This window comes from Polyodon spathula, chromosome 8, assembly GCF_017654505.1.
Source record: "Polyodon spathula isolate WHYD16114869_AA chromosome 8, ASM1765450v1, whole genome shotgun sequence".
NCBI classification, from domain to species: domain Eukaryota; kingdom Metazoa; phylum Chordata; class Actinopteri; order Acipenseriformes; family Polyodontidae; genus Polyodon; species Polyodon spathula.
This window is the reverse complement of record NC_054541.1, coordinates 30,520,548-30,548,454: the sequence shown is the minus strand read 5'-3', so window position 1 is coordinate 30,548,454 and position 27,907 is coordinate 30,520,548. Positions and strand designations below refer to the sequence as shown.

Sequence of the window (27,907 nt, the reverse complement as noted above, 5' to 3'; positions counted from 1 at the left end):
AAATTATAACTGTGTCGAGATGATTATGAAAGCTTTAAAACTCACAATGCTTTAAAATAGTCCTGTTCTTCATTTTTGCTTCCCAGAACACGTCCACAGGTATATACAACAGTATGAGGTGGAGTACCTGCAGTTTGCCTTCCGCTGGATGAATAATCTGTTGATGAGAGAACTTCCTTTGAGGTGCACCATTAGGCTTTGGGACACGTATCAGGTAAGCAACTGCCCCAGAAACCACACTTAAACATCAGAGGATTATTGCTATTGTCCCCAAATCTCAACAACCGTTTGATTTTAGTTGGTCGTTCTCAAGATATATTTTTACAGGATAAAAATCTGAGCTTTAAAAAAAAAAATAAAAAAAATAAGAGTGTCCTGTAGCATTCCCACCATCTCGTTTTGGGATAAATGACCAATATCTGCCATGGGTGTTAGTTCATTGTTGTAAGCAAATATTAAGGCAATAGTAATAGCTCATTTCAAACACCACAAAATGTTTCTATATGTTATGTATTGCATTATATTTGATAATAAAATAAAATAAATTGAATTCAGTAAGGGCTGCTTAGAATCAAGCAGATCAATAAAGTCAGGCAAGTGCATTCCACTCACTTGTGTTCCTATCGGTCTATTGTTTGACTGGAACATTGACACAGTTATATTCATATATCTGACATAACATGACTTAATTAGGCGCCAAGAGGATAGGCAATCTACATTGATCTAATTCATCTTCAATTTGTCATTTTGACTGCAGCTACAAAGTATACTTTATTTCCATTTATGAAGGAACATTTTTGGTCAATGCACTGTGCTCTCAATACAAGATATTAGTATCTTCCCTGGTAAGCTTTTACAGCATACATGTCCTCCACAGACCAGCAATAAGGACACCCAATGCTAATATTCATTTTAGCATTGCTCTCAAACATCAAACACGTATTATGTCTTTAGCAGTACTTTACAAAACTAGCTCTATAGCTATTTGCATGTAATGTTTTCCCAGGCATCACATATTTGTTGTTTGTACATGTATGCCAGAAAGAAAATAATACCGACATGCATGGACAACCATGCTTTATTTAATAAGCAATAAAACAAAAACATAAATCCTAAATAATATCCTAAACAAAAAAGCAATCCAATTAAAATTGTACTATGAATCATGCATTGCAAAAAGTGGCAAGTGAATCAATGACTGTCATTGTGTTAACATTACAATGCAAAAGGGTTCAACTGCCCAATCATTTGTGCCACATTCAATTTTTGATCATTGGTTACCCATTATTCTGATCAATTAATTTATCTTAGAATCAGTTCCCAAAATGTATTTACAATTTAATTGTAAAAGCCTTCAGAAACCTTTTTAGTTTTTATTTACTGAATATTTCTAGGGTTGAGAAGTTTGTTTCTTTCAGTAAGGTTTTACTGCAGAAATGATCAGAACATTTTCAGAATCCTGGAATTATTTCCAATAGTAAACATGTAGTGAATTTGAAATGAAGGATTAAACTGTACTAAAGGGAGATTTGTGATGATTTTTTTTTTTTTTTTTTTTAATCAAAACCTTGTAATGTATGTGAACCCTAATTCCATTAAGCTTGTCATAATGGGAAAACACTGGGTTGATTGATTTAAGGTAGACCCCAAAACAGCTTTCAGGAAGATATTTATTCAAGTTGGATGTGCTGCCTTAAAATATACTTAATATCTTTTCAACAAGTAATGGTTTAGTGTTTATTAATAATAATAATAATAATAATAATAATAATAATAATATAATAATAATAATAATATTAATATTTTAAATGAATGTTGTTAGAGTAAAAGCTGCACGTTGTAGATGTTGACACTTTCGCTTGATCTAGAACAAAAAAGAAAAATGAAGATTATTACAAATATTTAATCTTGTCAAAAACACCTATCCCTTACTTGTAATGAGAATTACCAGTAGATCATAGTAATACACAATGTTTTCCATATAAGGCTTCTGCTTCTCCCTATTTTTAAATCATTTTAATCTGAATCATGAGTTTATTGCAGCTGTAAACACTGAACCAAGTTTTTAAGTTGCCATTGAGGAGACTGTATATGCTCTCAAGGTCAGCTATAAATGGAAAGTAATGTTTCACATCGTAAATGTACCATTTGAAGCATCAGTTTTACACTTTCACTCCAGATTTCTAAAATGAATACCAGCTGCAATCGGCTGTTGAGACACATATGTAATATAAAACATCAGATTACTTGCAACCTGAGTATATCTTGCACCAGTTCCTACAGCGAGATTTGAACTTAAGCCCCAGAGATGAAAGATATGTGTTTTTGTCTCATGTAAATTTAACAGAAAATCTTTCTTGTTGAATAAAGAAAGAGATAAAATCTGAGTAGCAACAGAAAAAGAAAACAACTCCCATGTTTTACTGATTTTAGACTGGCATGCAGGGAATTTTAATACATTCAAAAGTTTATCTTGTCCACTAGAGATCCCTTTGTTTACTTTAACATAGGTTAAAATAAGCCCAAATGCCATTAAGCCCACCATTGATTTTGACAGTTGTTGACGGGCTTTCTTTGTTGTATGAGCAATGTTATCATGCACACTTGTTAGTCAGGCTACAAGTCGATAATCTGAGGATATTACTTAATGCTGTGTATTGATTTCCTGTTCTCCCAAGTAAAGAAAAAAAACACCAGAGAAATGATAGATCAGAAGGATTACACTGGTTTATAGGATGTTAACCTCATTGTTCTGATTTACTAATTCAATTATAAAGTCCTGATTTCCTAAAGAATTCAGTTATCTTGACATGAATAAAGCCAAATGAAAATGCTATACAATTAAATGACACCTATACCTTATGTTTTAGCAAATACAAATTTGTGACATCATAATGATGAAGAGCAACCAAATAGAAAAAAACAAAAAAAAACCTTTATGAAAACCACTTTTCTATTTAGCACATGTATTTGGTAAGACACTGTACCTTTACCACTCCTGGCATTTCTCAACCTGTGTCCATACAGTAGATTTTCCAACCATTCTTGATTTCTGAAAACCAAAAGCTTTCTTTGAAATCATCTGCCTTACCTAAAGTCCAGTCAAGTTTGTAGATAGTCTTGCCATTTGTTGTTTATTATTTGGAAGATGTAAAAGAGTGCAAAAAGTGGTCAAGTTTTATATAATGCAAGTGCCTTTTAGGTAGGTTTATATTTTTGTCAGGTGACATTGAAGATTTATTGTCATCATAAATGTAAAAATGCTTCATCATAAAAATAGATATATGCTTTAGATGGCGGATGATTAACTTTTTTTTCGAATGTTACTGACTCTTAAATAATAGGTTATTGTGATATATAGTTAGGAAACAAAGCTAGGAATCCCAGAGGGGAGAGGGGAGGGGGTTGGAAAGTATCATAAAGGTAGGTCGACCTTGATATGACAGGGAAGTGGAACAGAAGGGCAATTAGACCTGGTCGCATTGAATAGACAAAGTTTTGGTTTACTATTGCGTACCAGTGTTTGATGACACAATCTAAACAATCAACCTATTACATTTTTTATTCACCATGCATTCCAAAAGAGACTTGTAATTACTCTACAGGGAAATGACATTGAGTTCAAATTCAAGAGGCCAATTGTAAGCATGCTTAATGGTTTAAAATAAAATTCAAGAATTAGACAATACTGTGTAAGTGAAGTCAGCTTGCAAATGTGATGGCACATCAGAACATTTTTTTTTTTTTTTACAATGTGAATTTTTTTGGGGGGATGTTGACCTAAAAGCTATAACGCTAAGGCTTGAAAAATACATTATGAATATTTGTTGAGCAGTGTTATGTTGTAGTACTGTATGGTCTAGGAGGCTTTGTCCATTTGGCATGCTTTTTGTAGTTGATTGTAAAGCTCTACGGTTACAATATACAGTGGTGTTGTACTAACTAGTTATTGAAGTGCTGCTCAGTTAGATTTATGCAGATAAGCAGCTGACATACAATATGTCACTGTCAATCAGTTGCAGAGAAGGAACCTTTTAATTCCATTTCCAAACATCATGGACTCTTCTAATGTAATGGTATGTGTTACTGTATACCATTTGCCTTGTTTGTTTTTTTAGTAACAGCTGTCAGTTTGTGGCTGCTGAGTGATGTATGTACATAAATGCCATACTTTGTTTTTCAAGTTTGTGAAGGGGAAAAAAAAACAAATCCAAAAGGTAATTGAATAAAAGCATACAACACTAATTGTGCATAATTTTGTACCTTTTATTCCCCAGTGTTTGTGTCAGGCCAAAATTATTTTAACTTCTTGCTCAGTTTTTAATAACAATTTGATTTTCTTAGCTAACCAGACATTATAAACCCTTTGTTTTCCAGAGGATCAACACATTGAAAAAGCAGCAATCAATGTTTACTAATGCTTGTTTCATAAGCAATGCTGCTGTTAAGGCAAGCTTATGTGCTTGTTCACAAAATAGGTTTTTCTTCCAAACCATTTTCTGATGGACTTTTTGAAGAAATGCTGCTAAAGATGCTGAAATACTGTGTCCTGAGAAGCGGCAAGCTTTCTTGTCATGAATATCTGAAAATGTCATTCTCAACTAACTGACACACCTTAACTCGATACTCAGGATATCCTCACCCCAGTCCTTTTGTGCCAGATGTTGATAATATTAGTGGTAATATCACTAATAGTCTTTGTCTTAATTTTTTGGTTAGTGTTAAATAAAAAATGGATTCATATCTATTTATATTTTGCCTTTTTTTCTTTTTTTTTTTGCAATTTCTTTTACCTGTGTCCTATTGATTTAAAAAAATTGATATTCCGCGATGTTCCGTGGGCCGGGTGACATCACTTTTGGGGCCGTATGTTTGACACCTCGACTTATTGTAAATTATGCCGAATAGGTGATGTGTTACAAAATTTCAGGGGACATGTATATTCAGATGGAGGAGAGTAGTAACATTATAAAGACCACATTGGAGACACAGCATTGACTGTGTTTGTGAACAAAACAGTTCTGATCCTGAAAAGCTATTAACATAATGTCAAAAGAAGGAAGAATGCAAAGTGGTCTTATTCAAAGATAAAGAATCAGCAACCCTTGTTATCACCTACCTTTTCTCTGGCATCTCTCTCCCTTTGGTGTAATTCATTAATTCATTTCATCCTTCAGGTTTCTTACCTATCCCAGAGTTTACAGGGATTAAATACCTTTTTGACAGCAGGAATTCACAAGGCTCTTTAGCATTTATCTACAGGTAATGGCTAATGGAATAAGTTGGGGTAAAAAGTCTGTGACAAAGAATGAAGGTGAAGTAGCATTCAAATTCTACAAAGATGGACACAGCTGGAATAAAGGAACTTTATTACAAAGTCAGATGATAGCTGGAAAGCACTGATACCGGTTTATTTATTTATTTATTTATTTATTTATTTATTTATTTATTTATGTGTTACTCTTAACTACCAGTGCTTGTTTTGATTACAGCAATTACTTTGCTAAAGGAAACCCTTCAGTTGGTTAAAATGTAAGTGTTTGTTAATGGTTGGTTTATTTTATAGGCCTTTTGTCAGAGTAACAGACCTGAATGTCAGACTATCTTGTTTTAATGTTTTACAATCTATAACAGAAAATAAAAAACATTTAAAGGTGACAGTGTAAATGCAAACGTCTTTCTCGTTTTTCGTGACATTGCTATTATTGATTAAGTTTGGAATGAGGTCACTAAAAAGCCTGCCAGTGTACCTGCAGTAAACGGAACAATAACTTTTAAAAGGAGGGCTGGGGCTTGTCAAGAAAAAAAAATACTCTGGTTTATAACATTAATTTAAAAAAAATGATATGTAATAATTACCTTTCAAATACATAGTAAGCATTATCTCACATTTACTATAGGACTAAGCAGTGCGCAATACTTTTTTTGTAAGGCAGAAGAGTTGTTTGCACACATGTGCTTCTGTGGGAGTATTCAGAACACCTCATGGGTAATTAATAGGGGTGGGTATTGGGACTGAGGATCAGTATTGCAATATTTTGAAATACTGAAGCTAATATATGTATTGTGATACATATTGGAATTCAATGCTGAATGATGCTGATTTAGATTTTTTGCTGCTATAATAAATCTACATATGTAAACTGTGCTTTTTGCCATTTGTATGCTATTTAAAGTATTAGAATGTAATGTGACAAATTAAACTTTCATATGAAGTGCCTAGAAACTCATTTTTGTTGTATCCTCTGAAGGATGTGAATGTGCCCCCCTTACATACCACTGTATGTAAGGTTGGTGGTACAGCCAGCCTATGTTACTTCAGCCTTGCATAAATAACATGGAGAAGAAAAATTATTTTAAAATATTGACACTGTATTATGATACACAAGCAGGGTAATTTATACTCCACAGGGCAGCCCTAAGTATTCATTTGGCAGGAGGTTGATTCTGGGCAGGTGCATTGTGGACTCTGTAGTTTCTTAACAAGCACTTGAATTCTAGTGCTCGCACACAAGTATTTAAAAATAAATAAATAAATAACTAAAACATCTGCAGTCAGTCTGCACAAAAAAATAGGCTGCTTAATAATGAACAGAAATGGCATTAATTCAGTATGCGATTGCAGCGTAATATAAAAATACATTGGGAATAAAATGATAGCGTTGTCGGCTGCATAATATTTGTTTAGAATGTATGGATTTTCTAAACATGCATTACTAATAAACTAAACAGAGGTGTTTACATAGTTAAAGGTGGTAGCCATTGTCAGAAACTAAACCTATTTTATTCTGACCCATTGTTAAGTTGCAGAATTATGAGGGAAATACACTACTTTCACCTGGTTGAGATACTTCTTAAAGGTAAATTATGTGTACTCTCACCTCAGTACTGCTATGAAACAAAAATAAGTAGGAAAAATGTAACAAAACTAAAATTGTAAACCAAATAACATGAATAACACATGGGTATTTAATTTTGTACATCCTATTCTAACTTTTAAATTAGAAAAAACATATAAAGCTCTCTATTTAACATATTATGGAGGTGACACTACTGCAAGGGGAACTTTTATGGCTTCAGAAAGGAAATTTTGCAAGATGTTTATTCCCAATCAGGATTTACACCTATGATTGTCTTATATTGTTTGCTATATCTCAGACACCCAGCTACTTCATATACTGAGACCACTTAGCTTCTGAGGTAAAGGTAACTGTTCCTTGGGATGACAGAAAATCACTATCTTTTATATACCTGCCTACTCCAATGCCTTAAATAGGTATTTAATCTTTGTCTGAGAAGGAGGGCCGAGGCGCTTTTGTGCATGCAACTGTAAGACTAAAGGGCAGCAAAATGAATGCCTTTAAAAAAAAAAACTCACAGGGGACAAGGTGAGGCTCATTGATATTCCAATGATGGAATTGCATTTTCTTAGCAGGACTATTGAATCCTTGGCATTTATACCCCAGCACTGATGTGATAACAGAATAAAAAAGCTTTACTGCTGATTGAAGTCAAGTAGCAGGGCCACAGTGAAGATCGCTGATGAATGCTATTACTGCTGGAGGCATTGCTAACAACTGCGATTATACAGTGCTTTCCCTAGAGGAAGATTCAAGACCTGCATGGAACCTACTCTTTTCCTTCTAGCAAATAACCAAATTGCAAAAGCTTCTGGCAGTTTAGAATTTAAATAATCCATATTAGGTAGAGCATGAAATTAGCAAGCAGTTAACTATAATTCAGTTGCATTGTATTGGGAATTTGAATGTCCTCTGGCCGTGGAATTAAATACCAGGTACTGACCCGGTTCCAGTATGCTACCGACCGATGCTCATGTCACTGGTCCTGTACCAAACCGGTCCTGCTCAGGTCTTGACCCGCCAGGTCCATATCTATAAGCATATTGAGGCAGCATCTGCAGAACTGTATCTGCACACTGCATTGCTTGCTCCTTGCATCGTGCCCGGGTTCTATCTCTGTGAGACATGCAAGGCCAGTCTGCTGATTTGAGGTAAAACACAGCAGGTGCTCTTCCTGCCTGGAACCAGAGCATGCCAAGGAGGCACTGGTTAATCGCAGCTTCTGAGAGCTTTGTGCCCCTTTTTCCAAGTGTGTGCTCGAGAAAAGGCAGCCCCGCAGCTCTGACGGAGCGATATGCATACCTTACTCCAACGCAGCGATTTTCCTCATCACCCTCTCAGCGACGTGGTTGCATCCTCACCCCAAGGCTGTATGCCAAGGGAGAGCGGACAACACAACGGGGAAAGTAGCCCAGGAAGGAAACTGTCCTCACAGTCTTCCTCCTCATCTTTAAGCTCTGCCTTTCCTTTCCAGGTGATCGGCAGACTGAGAAGATGGAAAAGCTTTTGGAAGCTGTTTCCCACCAAGGAACTGTTCTTTCTGAATTACTGCAGGAACATTCGGTGCCACCTGTCCTGCCTGTCTCCTTGGGGCCCTTCTGAGGAGATGGCCGAACAGGAGCTGGCTTTCCCGTCTGATTATGTGGAGACCGACAGCACGTCCCTTGCTGCTAAGCTCTCCCTATTGGCAGAGCTTATATTGCTAATCAAGAGGGGCACTGCAGTCTTGCAAGTGCCCTGGCCTACAGCAGGAGAAGCAAGGCAGTTCACCCAGATTTTCTTTAAATAGTCTTCCTGGGACCATCCAGCAGCAGCTTCTGATTTTTCCCAGTCGATGAACACCCTATATAAGGGTGCATGATGTGGAGAAGCTGAGCTTGGTCCATTTTCCACTTGTTAAGGCTTCTATAGCCGTCTAGGTCCAGGTGCCTAAATTTAGCTCTCCTATCTAAGGATGCTGCCTGCTCTAACAAGCAGTGCCTGGTCTATGTGGTGATCCTCAAAATAACATATGAACCAGTGCGTTCACTGCACAGCTAGGGAATTACAACAGGATCCAGGTAGCCTAACAGATGCATTTGCAGCGGTCCCTTCTGAGAACCACAGGCCCTCACTACAACAGCTGGATGAGCTTTGCCTGGTTAACAAGAACCTGCTCTGTGTATCCAAGCTCAACACTACAGACTATAGGTAGAAACCTGGCTGGTAGCTACATGTAGGCAGCTTTGGCTTTCCTAGGCATGTGTACCTCATGGGGACAAAGCACCGCTGTTTGATGCCCGATCACTCCGTGGTATACGTTTGACTCCGTGGTGGGTGTGATGCTGCAGCGATCTCACTGTGTGCAGGAGTCCACTAAGTAGCTGGTTCGCTTGCTTCACAGCAGCCTCAAAGACTGACACAGCCGGCTGCGCCCGCTGCTAGAGGTGGTGTTTGGAACCAGAGGCTTTAATAGGTTCAGCTATCATGCGCGGAGACAGAAGCCACAAGCCAAGCCACAGGCTAAGCAGCAGCCCTAGGAATTTGCTGCCATAGGCCCCGTGCCCCTTCTGAGGGAGCCATCTGAACTGTTGGCGTCAGTGCACCGCAGACATCTGGGTGCTTACTGCAATCCAGACCGGCTATCTCTGCAGTTCAGGCACGCCCCCCACCCTTCAGGATGTGACTGCAACATCAGTCACAGATCCCCACAGGATGCCACTGTGGTGTCTCAGAAGGTAGCATCTCTGTTGCGAAAACAGGCTATTCACAGGTTACACCCCATTCAGTTGTAGGAAGGGTTCTAGTCCAGGTACTTCTAGTGCCCAAGCGGGATGGTGGCCTCAGACAGATCCTCGACCTCAGACAGGTCAACCTGTATCTGAGCCAAAAGAAGTCCATAAGTCAGGCGACTGGTTTACCATGGTGGAACTCAGACTCCTATTTCCACTTCCCCATAAAACCAGTGCACAGGAAGTACTTTCAGGAAACAGTGTGCAAGTTCCGTGTCTTGCCATTTGGCCTCTCCCTAGCTCCCAATGCCTTCTCAAAGTGCATGGAAGCTATAGTCATATTGAAACTCAAAGGCATCAGACTACTCAATTATCTGAACAACTGGCTAAAGTGTGCCCAGTCTGCAGCGCAGGCAGAGGCTCTCACAGAACTGGTCACTGGCCACCTTCAACAGTTGGGCCTTATGGTGAATCATGCAAAGAGCCAGCTCACACAGAACAGCCTTCTATCTAGGAGTGTGCTTGGACTTCGGGTCCATGCTGGCCACTCTGTCAGACAGCAGAGTGCACAGAATAGCCACCTGTTTTTAGAGCTCTTTCAGCTCAATAGAGCTCTCACAGTAGTCCGAGTCATCTGTTATACACCTTCCCATCGCTCACCCTGCTCCTGCTGTGTCTATAGAAAATCAGGCAGGACTGGGCCAAGGTGTTCTTAGTAGCCCCTTATTGGCCAAGGTGACTGTTTGTTTGTTTGTTTTTCAACTCTGATGCAGCTCCTAAGCGGACAGCCGTGGAGACTGCTGAATCGCCATGACCTGCTCAGTCAGGCACAGGAAACCTTAATGCACCCCGACCTATCAAGCCTGTAGCTCTGGGTCTTGCCCCTGAACGGTGGCATTTGAGCCATCTGGGCCTTTCCAATAGGGTTATTGACACCCTCCAAAATGCCAGAGCAGCATCCATGTTTTCCAAGTATGGGTACAAGTGGGGCGTCTTTCAGATGTGGTGTCTGCCTCGTGGGTTTGACCCCACGACTTGTCCCATGGCAATAATACTGCAATTTTTGCAGGTTCTGTTTGACCAGGGGAAATCCCCCTCTCCATTAAAGGTCTATCTGACAGCTTATCATGTTAAGATTGGCTCGGTCTCCCCATTCAGCTGAGCTGAAATTTGTTTAATTCAAAGTGGCTTTCTTGCTTGCTATGACCTCCGCAAAGCAGGTGAGTGAGATAACACAGAGATAACACAGACATAAACAAAGCAGATTGCTGTTCTGCATCAGTGCTCAAAGAATATAACAGACATTTGCAGAGCTTTTTGAGATGTTATAGTAATAAAATAATGACTTGGATCGCATTATACTCAGTAGAGGATTTATCAGTACACAGCGAACAAGGGGTGGGGCTTGGCTGGAGATACAGTATTGAGTGTCTTTTTGCAATTCAGTGCCTTTTAAACCTGTTTTACTCTGGGGGTGAATTTAAACAGCGCGTCTAAAATAAACCACGCGTGTGAAAATAAATTGGACCTGACACGCCTGTCAAGTGCTGAATAAATGGTCCGCTAAGGGTTAAAGCCTTTCCATCCACCTCCATTCCAGTCTGACAGGGAGTAACAGCTCCATAAGCTCTGCCCAGTGTGGGCCCCAGCGTACTATGTTAACTGCTATGGGGTGAAGTCTTATGGCCAAGCCCTGTCTAAGCAACAGCTGTCCAAGTGGATAGCAGGAATGGTCAGGACTGCCTATGAGCTGGCTAACTTGCCCCCTCCAGAAAAACTCACTGCCCATTCCACCAGGGGCATGGCAACTTTGTGGGCTTTATTCCAGGGGCATCTGTTATGGACATTTGCAATGCAGCAGTGTGGGCTACTCCCCATACCTTCACTAGGTTCTACAGACTTATTGTCGTGGATCCTCAAAACCCTGGTTTTGGAACTAGTGTGTTAAGGGCAGCTTCTCAGTCGACCCTTATAACACAGACATAGAGGTATAATTCGCCCTCAATTTTTTAATCCTAGCAGCTTTTTACTGAGGTTCCGAATGGTACACACAGGGCAGCCTTCGGCTTAGCCTTGTAGCATTCCAGTCGTCTGCAATCTTGCCCTTGCAACGCCTTTGGTACACTCACCCATTTGGTAATGGTTACATTAGGTACTTAAAAGGGAATACTAGGTTATTATTATAACTCTAGTTCCCTGAAATAGAAATATAACAATTAAACTTCAAGGTTGGTGCATCCATGATTGCAGCACGGTTGAAGGAAAAGTGATGGTGAGACCTGTGACCGCAGTCCTTTCGTGACCTCGGGGGAAGGCCATAACTGCATCACAGGCTCGGTGAGCAGCTTTTGTATTGTATTCAAGATTTGGGTCTTTAGGAGGTAAATACCCGTTCAGTAATGGTTACATTTCTATTTCAGGGAACCAGGGTTATGATAATAACCTAACATAAACAGACATTATGATGATTGGTTTCGCTCAATGTTTAATGCTGCACACATTAAATGTTCAGTCTCCAAAGATAAAACATTAACCAGCAAAATATCTGTATTTACAAAAAGGTAACGCATATTCCTTCTGTAAGCATGCAAAATACATCAAATATTACCAGCATGTTCACAGTTCATGTGTCACACTTAAATTTTTAGATATACAGCAGAGAACCAGTCATTCAATTGTGATGAAAGTGGGTTTTCATATTTATTAACAAGTTAAATTAATACATTTTCCAATTCATCCTTATTGGTGATTGATAACAATAGCTACGTAAATATCATCTTAATTTTAGGTTGTAATAAGCTAATGTGCTTGGTCCCCGAAGGACAAATCAAATTTGAAAAGCTTTTTTATTTATTTGGGAGGCCTCAAACAGTTGAAATTGCACTGACCAATTGGTGTAGAATATAACATATTTTCAGTTACTCAGTAAAATATAGGCACTCATGTTAAAAATAAACATTGAATTCATCAATTGCTTTAGTTACTTGAAAGCTAGCCTAAAAAAAAAAAAAACTGGTGGTGATAACATTTTATAAAATGGATGCCGTAAATGGTGTGCTGTTTCAATCTGATATCAATCACCCAGTCTGATAAGACTCAGAGCTTCATGCTTTGATAGATGAAAGTGTGATACATACAGCTGGTAAGCCTACTCATGTGAAAGACTTATCTGAATTATTTTGTGGTTGTGATTGTCTATTGACCTAACCCCATAACCTTAATCAGGATAACTGAGCAGCTTGATGTCTACAAGATATAATCCAGTGACACTTAACAACTGTGTTTTATTACTTTATTAGGTTCTCTGCCTGAAAGATATGAACAAAAGGCATTGATAGCAGAATGGGGAGAAAAACATACAAAACGATTTTCTGCAAGTCAGTTTGACACACTAATCCTGATGCGCAGCAACAGTTTTCAGCACTGGATGCATCCCCTTCATAGTTGCAGGGCTTTATAAACACTGCATTTTAAAAGTGTTGGTGATGATGACATTGAACTCTGACCTAGTAAGGCCGCCATGTTGACATCATGTTTTTTTGTCTGTATAGAGACATTTGCAGAGACATGTTTCTTATTGTCGTCATCCAAATGGATTAATCTCACAGGATTTTTTGTACATCACAGTTTAATGCTGTTGTCAGGTTATTATTTGTAAGTCTGTGCTAACAGGTAAGAGTGTGGGGATAAAGTGGGGGTGCGAGGGTGATTGCTTTCTTAAGTTTATTTTTTTATCTTAAAAAGTGACTAAACAGGTGAGTGACAAAAGTGAACAATTATAATTCAATAGTGCTTTAATAAAAAACATAGTAACGTTATAGCAAGGTGGGAAATGGTTGATATGGACCAGCAGTTTCAGCACTAATCCATTGGCACTAAGAACAAATCTATTTAATTAGATGTAACTACAGTCCAATGCGACTTGGGAAGTACACACATTTCCCGCTGGGATAAATAACCCTGATATGCCCAACAGCAATTATCAGTTTAAGGCAAAGGGGAATTCCTAGAATCTAGACATGATCAACTTGCCCTTAGCGTAGATACACTATATATACTGTCCAAATAAATCAGAACTGCTATGCAATTAACATACAGTACATGTCCCAGAGAAGGATACAAGTAACCTACTATGAAAATCAGTGACCCAGAGCACACTTCTCCTGTGCTGTGATCCGTAGGAAATTGTCAAAAATGTTGCAAGTCAGATTTAAGGGCTAATAGTGGGCAATCAGGCCCAAATTTATAAAGGGGAAAAACCGACCGCAAAAAGCCACGTACTGTGCATGTTCAGTAAGGCCGCATTCAGAGTTAAAATAACAACCTCTTTTATAAGACTAATTAGGTAAAGTAGGCAATTCCGCAATCAACCAATTTAAATACATCTCACCGCCAGAAAATGACACACCTCTCACAATAAATAGTGGGTTTGGGTCAACCCTGCGTGTGTAGGCTACACATTCCAAAAGAAAATGAATGGCAGACAAAGACCTCAGTTTGGTACTAGCCATGGTGATTAGGATGCTCAGAAACAAAAACTGAAATTTGCCAATATGGAATTGGAGATTTTGTTACAAGCAGTGCTTGTAACACATGAAGATGTGTTACAGACTCAAAATACATCACCAGGACAAATGAATAAAATATGGAAAATGCGGTGGCTTCTTAATAAACAAATGTACCACTTCAGAGTTTGTAGTAGGTTGCATATACATTACAACGCATCATCCAGTTACTGTGCTTTGCATATTAGTTCAACTTTTTATTTCGTATAGAATAATTTCAGGCGTAAGTTTTATTTACTTAGCTCCATGGCAGTCAATGGGTAGATAATTCTTCTATGTTGTACAGCAATATGTTCAGCAACAATACAGCTGCATACGAGCAGTTTTCAGTTTAACTATGACTTATATCTTCTTAAAGTCTTATGCAGTTACATGTCTTATGTTTGTCTGTATTTCTTACTCTATGTATGATTTTAAAACATATCTGTATGATATATATGTTCGAAAAACTGTACTTGCTCTAGCTACAAACTAACTGCGTCATCTGTCCTGCTGTCCTTTTTTTTAACCATTTTCTTTCAAATTAGAATTTAACAATACTGCCGGAACCAGTATTGTTAAATATCTGAGTGCCATATTACAAAACAATAAATTCTGTAGGCATTACTAAAATAACGGTGAAGGGTGAGCCTCATTATATATGAGACTTTTTCTTTCATGTGCCTCGGAATATCGTTCCATCTTTTCTTTCTCCTCCACCTTTCTTGTAATAGTGCCTACACTGTAAAGGTTCTTGTTAGAACTTTTTAAGTGCTTCTAAGAGCCTTTTTACATGGATTCTATATTCTCTATTGTAGATTTTCTGTTTTGTCATGTAAGCTATGATACCGTAATTTGCAAACTGACTTGGTCAGAAGGGTTAAAAAAATGAGCTCTTTGCAAAATGTTATTAAATGTTTCTTTGTCCTTGAAAACGATGCCTCCTTGCTGCAGACAAGTCTCCCACATCACATTGTCTTTTTTATAGCCTTCTGTCTGACTGCGGCAAATCAACTCCTGCTTTTCAGAGTTCTTAAAATAATCACACAAATACGAGGCCGGCAATTACCAGCAGCTTTAATAAATTAGACTGAAACTCCCCAGAATTACATGTGCACATGCAGAATTACATTTGCATCAAGGGCTAAAGCGCACATAGGCATTTCCCCCACAAATCACATCTTAATTGCATGTTTGTGCCATTGCATGTGTTTTATAAATCCCAAGAATTCAGAACCCTCGGTGCCCGTTTTCCGGTTGTGCAATCCTTTTATAAATCTGGGCCTCAGTTAGCAGACTTCAAGAGAAAAAGTCTAAATTATGACAAACTAGAGGTTTGTTGAAGTTCAGGTGACTGGGCAAGTCTGTCTCGTGCTATGCAAAACAGTTTGAGACTATGTGTCCCCTTGTACTGCTTAATATGCAAACATTAGTTGTGGATTGCAACTCTGCTACGATAGACAACTTTCCTTAATTTTTCACTAAAATGAATTCTGACATCCCACGTTTCGACGCACATATTTTGAACTGCACACAATTAATTTTTTGGTGACATGCATTTGTAATGCTCATCAATCACAATCATACTTGATGCTCTTTTACCACTGCTTTGCTTAGCCAACGTATTACAGAATACAGATGAGTGGTTATTTTTGCATTGCAATCCTTTTACAAAACAAGTTACAGTTGGTTGCAGGTTTTTCCCATTTTTGCTCCCAGCTTGGAATGGTTGCAGTATTCATGTCCTGAAGTTGCAAACTGATCCGTGATAGCACAAGCACTCTGCAGTATTATAATACATTTATGGAGCAGTGTGGTCCTTCTACAGCAGAGGAATAGTTTTTAAAGATTATTTAAGAACCTGCCTTAAAATGACGCTGCTGTGTGGTTTATATTTAGATATGCAGTATGCTGCATGCCACAAATATAAACCATAAAGAATGCATTTCCTTGCCACCAAATAGGTTTTCAGAATGCATTGGGGATATTGTTTGCAGAATGTGCTTAATTTATAACCCTAAACTCAATAGGGTATATTGAAGGCTGTTATATACCTAGAAGGTCGTTCATAGCATTGAGCAGGTTCAGAAGCATTTAAACTAGAAAGGAAGGGGGGAGAAATCAACAAAAAAATAGAAGGGAGACCGCATCAAAACAAGAACAACAACTCAGGTAAGACAACCATTAAATGTATTTATCTAAATGCTAGAAGTATCAAAAACAAAACTCTAGAACTTGAAGCTACTATGATGTGATAGGTGTTACTGAAACGTGGTTGTCTGAGAGTGATGGGGACGAATGTAATATTTGTAATATTTAAAACCGAATCAATATGGGTCAGAATAACGGACAAAAATTCAAAGGGCATAATAATAGGAGCATGCTATAGACCGCCAGATTCATACGGTGAGCAAAATAATCTGTTATACAATGACATTAGAAATGCGTGTAGCAAAGGAGAAGCCATACTAATGGGGGATTTCAACTTCCCCCAAGTAAAATGGGAAAACCTGGTGGGTAGCGCGAAGGATGAAATAGAAATGGTGGAAATGACATATGACTGCTTCCTAACACAATTTGTCAAGGCACCGACTAGAGGGGAGGCATGCCTTGATTTAGTCTTTTTAAATAACGAAGATAGAATAACTAAAATAGAGGTCAGAGAACCACTGGCAAACTCAGACCACAACATGGTCTCATTTGAAGTGTTTTTTAAAACCCCAAAAGTAATGACTAAAGCTAAGGTTACAATTTTAGAAAAGCAAACTATGAAGGTATGAAACAGAGACTAACAGAAGTATACTGGAGTAAAATAGAGAAAACACCCACAGAAGAAGGATGGTTGTTCTTCAAAAATGTAGTACTAGAGGCGCAAAACAATTACATCCCTAAAGTAGACAAATCTAAATGTAAAACTAAATTGCCAAAATGGTTTAATAGATCAATTAAAAAAAAATATTCAGCGAAAAAAGGCACTTTACAGAGCATTAAAAAAGGACCAAAAAGAAAGTATGCAGAACTGCAAATGCAAGTCAAAAAGGAAGTTAGAAAGGCCAAGAGAGAAATAGAAATGAACATTGCTAAGGGAGCTAAAACCAATTCCAAAATGTTTTTCCAATATTACAACAGCAAGTGAACATTCAAAGAGGAGATTAAATGTTTAAGAGATACAAATGGCAAAATCGTAGATGAAGAAAAAAAAATAGCAAATATATTAAATGATTACTTTTCACAAGTTTTTACAAAGGAAGATACTGACAACATGCCCCACATGTCATCCAGTTCCTATCCAGTTTTAAATAACTTTAGCATAACTGAGGCAGAAGTGTTAAAGGGACTACGAGCTCTTAAAATAAACAAATCCCCTGGGCTGGATGAGATCCTCCCAGTAGTACTCAAAGAAATGAAAGAAGTTATTTACAAACCGCTAACCAAGATCATGCAGCAGTCTCTTGACACAGGGGTGGTACCGACAGACTGGAAAATTGCAAACGTAATACCGATCCACAAAAAGGGAAACAAAACTGAACCAGGTAACTACAGACCAGTAAGCCTGACTTCTATTATATGCAAACTTATGGAAACTATAATAAGATCCAAAATGGAAAATTACCTATATGGTAACAGGGTCCTGGGAGACAGTCAACATGGTTTTAGGAAAGGGAGATCGTGTCTAACTAACTTGCTTGATTTTTTTGAGGATGCAACATCGATAATGGATAATTGCAAAGCATATGACATGGTTTATTTAGATTTCCAGAAAGCTTTTGACAAAGTCCCGCACAAAAGATTAATTCTCAAACTGAACGCAGTTGGGATTCAAGGAAACACATGTACATGGATTAGGGAGTGGTTAACATGTAGAAAACAGAAAGTACTGATTAGAGGAAAAACCTCAGAATGGAGTGTGGTAACCAGTGGTGTACCACAGGGATCAGTATTAGGTCCTCTGCTATTCCTAATCTACATTAATGATTTAGATTCTGGTATAGTAAGCAAACTTGTTAAATTTGCAGACGACACAAAAGTAGGAGGAGTGGCAAACACTGTTGCAGCAGCAAAGGTCATTCAAAATGATCTAGACAAGATTCAGAACTGGGCAGACACATGGCAAATGACATTTAATAGAGAAAAGTGTAAGGTACTGCACGCAGGAAATAAAAATGTACATTACAAATATCATATGGGAGATACTGAAATTGGAGAAGGAATCTATAAAAAAGACCTAGGAGTTTTTGTTGACTCAGAAATGTCTTCATCTAGGCAATGTGGGGAAGCTATAAAAAAGGCTAACAAGATGCTTGGATACATTGTGAAAAAGTGTTGAATTTAAATCAAGGGAAGTAATGTTAAAACCGTACAATGCACTAGTAAGACCTCATCTTGAATATTGTGTGCAGTTCTGGTTACCTCGCTATAAAGAAGATATTGCTGCTCTAGAAAGAGTGCAAAGAAGAGCGACCAGAATTATTCCAGGCTTAAAAGGCATGTCATATGCAGACAGGCTAAAAGAATTGAATCTGTTCAGTCTTGAACAAAGAAGACTACGTGGCGACCTAATTCAAGCATTCAAAATTCTAAAAGGTATTGACAGTGTCGACCCAAGGGACTTTTTCGACCTGAAAAAAGAAACAAGGACCAGGGGTCACAAATGGAGATTAGACAAAGGGGCATTCAGAACAGAAAATAGGAGGCACTTTTTTACACAGAGAACTGTGAGGGTCTGGAATCAACTCCCCAGTAATGTTGTTGAAGCTGACACCCTGGGATCCTTCAAGAAGCTGCTTGATGAGATTCTGGGATCAATAAGCTACTAACAACCAAACGAGCAAGATGGGCCGAATGGCCTCCTCTCGTTTGTAAACTTTCTTATGTTCTTATTTATTGAAAAATATCTTCAGTCTATTTTAAAAAGACATAATATCATGTGTAACATGTGATGTATAACATTCCTCAATAAATTAAATAGAAATATAGAGAAATATTCAAATTGTCACACCAATTTCCAGTCTTAAACTATACAGAATGTAAAAAAAAAAGTAACACCTGATTTCTACTGTACGTCTGCAAAATATAAACAGCAGTCATATTGCCAAACTAAAGCCATTTTTAAACTAAAGCCAATCCCTTTGTTATATGTTGGATCCAGCCCAGTCCATATATAGTATATGTCTTGGCCAGTCTGATTTTGGATGAGTCAATGCAGCATATTGAATTTTATCAGCCAATGTCAGGCACAAACCGAGGAGAAAGAAAAGGCTGCCATTTATCCCTGAAAGATCTTAGCCCAGATCCCATTCCCACAGAACCTCGGTGTAGACAGTGAAGGGCAGTGCAAAGACAAAGTAGTGAAGAAGATTGTGTGTATTGTCACGTGATGCTAGAATTAGATTAATATGTTAAGTCTATAGAGTCTTAAAGGGAAGTTTGGCTACTTTGTTGCATACAAAATTAATTGCTGGGCTAGATGTAAGAACTAATAGAGGAACATCAGTCTGTTATATTTGATGATTTACTACAATGTAACGCACCAAACTTGTGCATAATTCTTATAATCCAAATAATAACCAATTTCCTGACCTATAAATAGTGTCAGCGCCCTCATATTGCTCATAAAGGATAGCTGCTGCATGGATTACATTTCGTTTATGGTTTTTAATTTCCTTGTGTAACATAGGTGTACTGTTACTGTGTGGGTATCCGCTGAGAGAAAAGAGAGACACAAAGGGTTTGAGATTGAAAATGCCGCTCAGGCGTCCAGGTTTTATTAATAAACAGGAGGTTGCAGGCAGTTGCAGTGATTGGTGGTCGCCACTAGGATACCAGCAGTGGTATCCCTAGTGCGGAATGTTGTGTACAACCATGTACATGGCAAAAAGTCAAAACAAAACAGTGGGAGAAAAACAGCTAAAAACTAAAATTCGCCATCCAGCAGCTCAGCGCTACTCTCACTAAAAAGGAGGTCTCGCTTCATGAACCTTCTCCCTAACACAAATTTAAGTAAACGTTGGTGGGATTAAAATCCCCTAAATTAATCCCTACCCCAAATGTTTATGCAATTATCTCAGTTACACACATGGTGATAATCTTGGTTGGTCCATCCGGTTCACTCTCCTTGGCTAAGGTGACCATATGGCTCCATGTTCAACGGAACAGTTTGGGACAGTTCAGGCCTTTCAACCCAATGCAATCTGGTACATTTTACCTGTCTCAGGTACCATTCATTCCTTTAAGATAAGCAGGACTACGCTTACCAGAATGCATTGGGTTGTGAGTCGAACTGTCCCGCTGAACGTGGAGCAATATGTTCACCTTATCGTTGGCTAGCCATCCTGGCATGAATCATCACCCTGGTACACAAGGAAAGGAACAAACAAAAGAAGAACAAAGAAACTGGCTTTTCAGCCTCTTTTTAAAGGCAGATGACCAGTGTTAATTGAATTCTCCAATTGACACCTGGCCACCTGCTGCACATTCCTTTCAATTATCTAAATTAAATTGAAACTGCCTGCTGGCAACCAAGTGGCGGCCACCAATCACTGCAACTGCATGCAACCTCTTGTTCAGTTACAAACAAAACCATACTATTTACACACACCTTGGTATAACAGGCATAATATGCAGGGGTTTCCTGGAACTAGAGACGAAGAAGATTAATAAGATCTTTATGGAGAACTTCAGGTTTAATTCTCAAACTTTGCCCCATTTTGTTAAATAAACATTCTTTTAGCCCGCAAGGTAAGATTAAAAAATAATTGAAAAATAATGTCATTCATTTTAGTGGCCTTCTATAAAACAAGTACAGCTGAATTTCCAGATGCACTCGTTTTCCATAGTTTTTAATGTAATGATAACAATGCCGTAAAAATATATGATAATGGGAAGACCCAGAAAAATACATGTCATTGTTTTCTTTTTAACGGGTTAACAGTTTCACTCTGAAATCTCATCCATCCCTTTGTCTGGAAAAGAAAAGGAGCCTGTAAATTAGACTGGTGCTCAGAATGTATTGAAAGAAGACGAGCACTTTTCTTTATTGTATCCATTAATTAAGTTCCCATCACCCAGTTCCTCCAGGGAAGAGCAAGAAAAATAATTAAAATGATACATGAGGTAGGCAGTTTCGCAATTCAAAAGGTGAGACGCAGAATTAGTTTAATACATAATCAGACACATTGTACTCATTCATATGCATAGTTTACTGAAAAAACAAAATCAACTACTTTTTTGGTATTATGAAATGTAGTGAGGCACAACAAACTAGCGTTCTTTAAAAGGCAATACGTAGTTTGGTCGTAAAAAGTACACTTTTAATGTTATGTAAACCACTTCTTAAGTAAACGAGTCCTCCATCAGATCTAGTTTTAATTTGATCTGCAATAACTTCACAGACCGTGAAAATATTTACAGTATTTTACTCAGAGAATGCACCCCAGCTGCAGTTACACATTGCTACTACTATACTTTCCCTAGTGCACGGTTACTCCAGTGTAAACCACATGGCTAATAATGGTATACTAGAAAATAAAGTTTGCCACACAGTTGGCTTCAGTGTGCTCCCACTACAAAAGGGGAGTTCTGCCGCAAGAACCTGCCAAGACCCGCTCACTGGCTGGTCAGGTATCCGAAGCTAACCAATCCTTGGCTGCCATTCCATGTCAACACAATCAGCCGACAAGCAACACAAGAGAATCTAGCTTGCTTTTTTAATTCAAATTTTTAAACAAGAGAAATGACATAATACAAATAATACTGTCTACATGCACTCCAAAGATGAATTGTCTAGATTATCAAAATGTACCTTATAGTCCTTAATGCCACATTTTCATTGTAATGCCTTAGTTGGCAGCAGTTAACTGATTTTTGTAAATAGAATTTATCAGCAGAACAGGACAATATATTTCAAAGGACTGCCTTATTATCATAAAAAATAATAGGCATAGTAAACCACCTTTCCCAGCAGGCCCCCCCAAAACATGTGTGTGTGTGTGATTTCTGCACAATAGGCCTTTACTACTGTACAATTATTATACTAAATGTGTTATACAGTACCAATTTACGAATGCATGACCTTATTAAAAAGTAAATTGGACAGCAAAATGTGTTTTTACATAAATTAATGTTATAAATGCTGCATTTTATACTAAATGAAGAAGAGTCTCAAACAATACAAAAAAGGCCACGCTGATGGAAAAGGTCGCTATATATATATATATATATATATTATATATATATATATATATATATATATATATATATATATATAAGGAGGTATAGTACTGCTTGTTAATGCCCACTGCTGGATCAGCAACAAACTTTAGGCAGCACAAGCTTTCATACATCAATAACTATTGTCAATGGCTTAACAGTGGCGGTACACATTTAATATCATGCAGTTTATTGTTGTGGTCCACGTGCCAGTAAGAATCATGTTTAGCACAACCTATTAAAAATAGTATAATCGACAGTTTGAAGGTCATTCCTATCGAAGTTCTACATGAAATCCAATTAAAGGTAATCAAAATGACAATCAGTACTGTTTAATATTCTTGATGGGTTTAATGTTGATTTTAAGACATGTTTAGGGTCATTCTGTGTCAAATCAAAGTCCTTCCAGTTTGACCGCAACATTGCTGAGGTTGAACTGGCCTGAATAGGTTGAACTAATTTGCAAAACTATAGAAAATTAAGCCAGATATAAATTATACAGACGTCCCAGCTGCTTAACGTACACTCTCATTTTCGGATATAGCTGTATATCTGTGTAAAACGCACTACCTGGGTGTTTCAGATGCTTTGCAGAGAACGCCTGGGTGTAAAGTTCCCCATAGGGGATAATGGGGAAACAAATTAGAAAATCATGTGTGTGTATTATTATTGATGAGCAGCATTGCCTTTATAATGATTGGCCATAAAAATAAAGGAATAAGGTTAAAGGCTAACTAGGGGTGGAGTCAGGCGCCCTATTTGAGTGTGACCCTCACTCAATCAGTTAGTCTTGGGTACAGTTTGATGCTGGAAGGACTCTGAGACCCAAAAGCATGAAGGTGCTAGTTTTGTGTGCTGCAGCTGTTTTGTTTGTTTGCCTGTGCTCCTTTATGAAGATTGAAGACCTATTTGGTTATTTTGTTGTTTTTCTCATCCCCACTCATTACTCAAAACTTAGGCCTAGCCTGGACATTTAATATTATTGCTTGTCGGCTTCATTTAGACCTCACTCGCCAGAAGTGTGGCACATAGATAACGTGCCTAAATACATTCCATGCATCCCTCTTCATCATCCTCAATAATATATAAATAGGTGCATGTTGTGCTTTGAAAACTACGGTAGTTTACAGTTTATTAATTTTACATTGTGATCATTTATTTTAAATAAATAAATAAATAAAACTGACCACAATTGCAAAAAAAAGATAGAACCGAAAAAAGGGGTGAAGTGTGGATTGTAAAAAAAAAAATAAAAAAAAAAAGATTACTTCTCCCAAGATGACCTCCATTATGCATATTCCAGTTGGAAGACTGTACATTTACAGATGATCTAGAGTAATTTATCAGTTGAAATTAGATAGAGTGATCTGCATATATTAGCAGAAATACAAGGCTGAACACTGTCTTTGCTGAAGTATGTAATGTAACGGGAGTTCCTTTTGTAATTGTGGGTGTAAGATTGTATTAAAAAGACTGGGCTTCAGATGAGGTAACGAGTCATTCCATGTCAAATCACCGAACAGTTAACATCCTGCTCCCTCTGATTTACACCAAACTGTGCTCAAGGTTGTTTTAAAGCAAAAGAAAAGTTTTCAGCCTTAATGGGTCAAGGGGTAAAAAATTGGTTGATTCACTAAAAAGTTAAATGACATAAAATTGTATCTCTATTTTTAGTTGGTTTAGTTTTTGTCACATGTCCGTCATTTGTCTGTTTGTATAGCCAGTATTTTATGATTACGCTTCATATTCACATCTTGTACAAACTTCTCTTATCTCCCTACCTAACAGGCTGAGCCAGAGGGGTTTTCACACTTCCACTTGTATGTGTGTGCTGCCTTCCTCGTCAGGTGGAGGAAAGAAATTTTAGAGGAAAAAGATTTTCAAGTAAGTAGAGTTTTCTTTTTTTATTGCAACAGTCATGGTCTACTTTAAGTTTGCTTTACTGCTACAGTGTTATTAACTTCTCACTTCACAGGGTCATTGTTACTGCATTAGTACGAAGACAGCAGCTGTGCTAAGGTGACCTTGGCCCTCTGCTTTAACATTTATCCTAGAGCTGTAATACCTAAAGTAGCAAATTTATTTTTAAGGAGGAAGAAGCAATCTTATGAAAAGAAAAAATGATTTTGGCTTCTCAAATAAGTGTTAATTTTCTGATGTTACCTTTTTTTTTATCCCTCTTCATTATGAACTATCATCTTTACTTAATACAGAAATACTTTTTACCAAAAAACAAAGAACACAAATGGGTTTTTCTGTGTGTTTTTTGTTGTGTTCATTGAAGCTTTTTATGGTTATACACCAGTAATCCCACAGTCCCAATCCAATACATCAATAGAGCACCACAGCCAGCCAGCCTGAAAATGTCCTTAACAAATCTGATGACATTATATATTTTTTACTCTGCAGTGCACCCTACGGCAGGCTGTAAGTCATTACTCCCCGCAGTTGAGACTGAAACCACAGAGTGCCTTTGCTATCAGTGTATGACCCTTTAGACTTTTGTTACAAGCTGTGTTGTTCTATGCACATGCACTCTTACTAAATGTTTATTTTACTGTATTAGTCATTTTTTATCCCAAGGTTTAACAAAGTTACCAGGTAGCAAGTAGAAAAGATAAAGTTCACTGACTGATTTTAAATTAATTGACTAGTACATTTTAGTTGATTTATTGTGTTTGCTTTGCCCACTGATTTCATATTATCCACAGTAATAGTGCAGTGAGGCTGATTTTACATTCATATTCAGGTTCACTGCAAGGGTAAATTGTGCTACTGGAACCGCTCAAAGAGATATTCATTACCTTGCTGTGAGTTTAAAGATGTGTTTCTGAAACTGTCTGAGACGAGTGTGCTTGTATGTCTTCCTGTAAAACTTTAGCAAATTATATACAGTATTTAATCAGTGTAGATTTATAAAGTACCAAACTAGTGGTGGATGTGATATGGTCATTTGACTGCTCAGATAAAATATATTGGCATTGTGGCAATCATATTTTTCAGTAGTCCTTAGGGCTTAGAAAATGTGACACTATAGTTCTGATAATAAATCCCATCCCTGTTTAGAGATAACATTTCCCTCTGATATCTGTGTTGTGATTTGCTGGTTTGGTTTGTGGTTTTCATGCGTAATTTGATATCTGCAGATTAGTTCAAATATGTCTTACACAGGACAGCAAACTACTTGACCCCCCCCCCCCCCCCCCACACACACACACACACAAAAAAGTAGCTTGTACAGGATCTGGATAAAATCATGTATATAATCACTGAAGTACTTAGTCGCACATATGTTCCTATTTGAGTAGTATAGACTTTAAAGTAGAAGGACTTAAAACTGTTGTCCTTAGGTCTAAGCTGGAATTTCATGCAGTGTGGCTGCTGAATATGCAAGACCCAAATCGAACAAAAAAACCTAAACCAGAGGGCAGCAACATTTAGGCCGTGTTCACACTGGGTCCATTTAGAGGATTTGGTCTACACTCTGTACTGTTCGTGTGTTTGGTGTGATGTGTGAACAAGAAAGTCCACTTGGGAAACGAACAAACCTTAAGAGGTGGTTTTGGTCCGTTTGGCAAACATACCGAGTCTGGTTCGCTTGCTAAACCTCAATGTGAATAACTACTGGACTCTGTCCTTTTGCACATAGGAAACGAACTATACCAGGTAACACTATTTGGAAGTGTAGTTCATTTTCTGAGAGAAAGTAGAGCAAAAACAGTCATTTTTTGTCCTGATTTAAAATTGCTAAATCATCCCTGTTTTTGCGATAATTTTTTTTTTTTTTTTTTAAGTGTTTTATTTATATATTATTTACTTTAAGTACAGTAATCCATCACATATCCACCCTGACTGTTTACTTGCCCTGGCCAGACGTATCAGCAAAGTCAATTATGTATACAGCGCTAATGCAAAATTGCTATTGGAAAGTGAGTTACCAGGGAAAAAATAGCACAAGATTTTAGAATTGTAAAGAGCACTGAGACAGATATAAAAAAAAAAAAAAGTCTGCTTCAGAGACTTCTATGGGTGCAAGCAACGGAAGGTTATGAGAGGCACGGAAGATGAGAAATTGGATACAGCTGTATTTACCTGGTTTGTTAAAGCACGGAATGAGGGAATTCCAATTTCAGGAGCTATTTTATGTGACAAAGCAAAGGTATTTAATCAGTTGTTGGAAGGTGACTCAAACTTTAAAGCTTCGTCCAAGCTGGTTGAAGCGATTTCAAAGCTAGTCATGGAATCAAGCAGCTCACTGTGCAGGGTGAAAAACTTTCAGCTAACACAGAAGCAGTAGAGCCGTTCATTTCAGAATTCCATGATAGAAACACATCAGCTAACCATCGATCAGCTGTATAACTGTGATGAAACAGGGCTTTTTTCACCTTCGGAGAAATCAGCCATTGGATTCTAGACTGCAAAGGAACGGGTAACACTAATGCTATGGGCTAATGCATCTGGCTCCCATCGCCTGCCGGCTCTTCTAGTGGGAACAGCAGCAAAGTTGGGGCGCTTTAAAAATGTTAACTTGGCAGCTTTACTTGTAGTGTACAAGTTACAAAAGCGTGCAATGGATGGATTGAGATATATTCCATGACTGGTTTCACAACCATTTTGTGCCTAGCGTAAAACAAAAGCTACATTATCTGGGCCTGTCACAGAAAGCAGTCCTGCCGTTAGATAATGCCCCTGCCATTCCAACAGCAGAAATTCTGGTAAATTGAGAAATATAATGCATGTTTTTACTGAAAGCACTACAGCATTAATTCAACCTATGGACAACAGTATAATTGAAGCCACGAAATGCAGGTACCATCACAAAATGGTAGCTTCTTTTCTTCCCTCAAGTCCTGATGTTTTTATTAAAAATGTAAATAAGTTAACATTGAAAGACGTTATCTATTTGGTAGCAGATACATAGCAGAACAATGAGAAAGCACACTACAAAATGCTTGGAAGAAACTGAAATTGGGACCTGATGAAACAGTTAATGATTATGTACCAAATGTACTAGAACCCAATCTGCTGAAACTACATTCAAGATTGAGGGCTTACAGAGGACGAATTTCAACAGTGGGTGAGGTGCAACGAAGCAAATCCTGTCTGTTATCTTTTAGATAATGAAGAGATTGTGGATGAGGTAAATGGAAATAACAGTGACAAACAAGAAAGTGAGGACGAAGACAATGAAACAAAACCAGCCATTTTCCACAGTGAAGCAATGGAGTGCTTTCAGAAAGGAATGGACTCGGTGAAGCAGCAACCCGAAGTCGAGACTATTCAGCTTTTGCTTGTCCAGTCTTTGATCGCAATGGCAGCGGGGAAAAAAAAACAAAAAAAAAAAAACTGCGCTTCAAACAAACCCACATTCAAGACAACTTTGCTCCAACACATTAATATAAGAACAGTATTACACTATATTGCACAGCGTCACCGCTGTACTCTACTTCTGAGTTTTAGTCTTTATCGTTAAGCAAACGAAAACTACTTTTTTTTCGGTAAACTCCCAATGCACTTCACCTGACAATAATGCAAATGTATACTGTACTGCACCAATACCGAGTATCTTACTAAACAAGGGGTT

At 37.9% G+C, this 27,907-nt stretch overlaps 1 protein-coding gene across 1 annotated transcript in view; it reads left to right on the top strand.

Annotated features, from left to right (window-relative positions):
- Positions 1-27,907, top strand: part of LOC121319753 (TBC1 domain family member 22B-like) — a 201,882-nt gene that overhangs the window by 130,790 nt on the left and 43,185 nt on the right. Inside the window, exons 11-12 of the mRNA XM_041257529.1 lie at positions 87-214; positions 24,112-24,207. Coding sequence (XP_041113463.1) covers positions 87-214; positions 24,112-24,207 — 224 coding nt within the window. The remainder of the gene's footprint in view (positions 1-86; positions 215-24,111; positions 24,208-27,907) is intronic.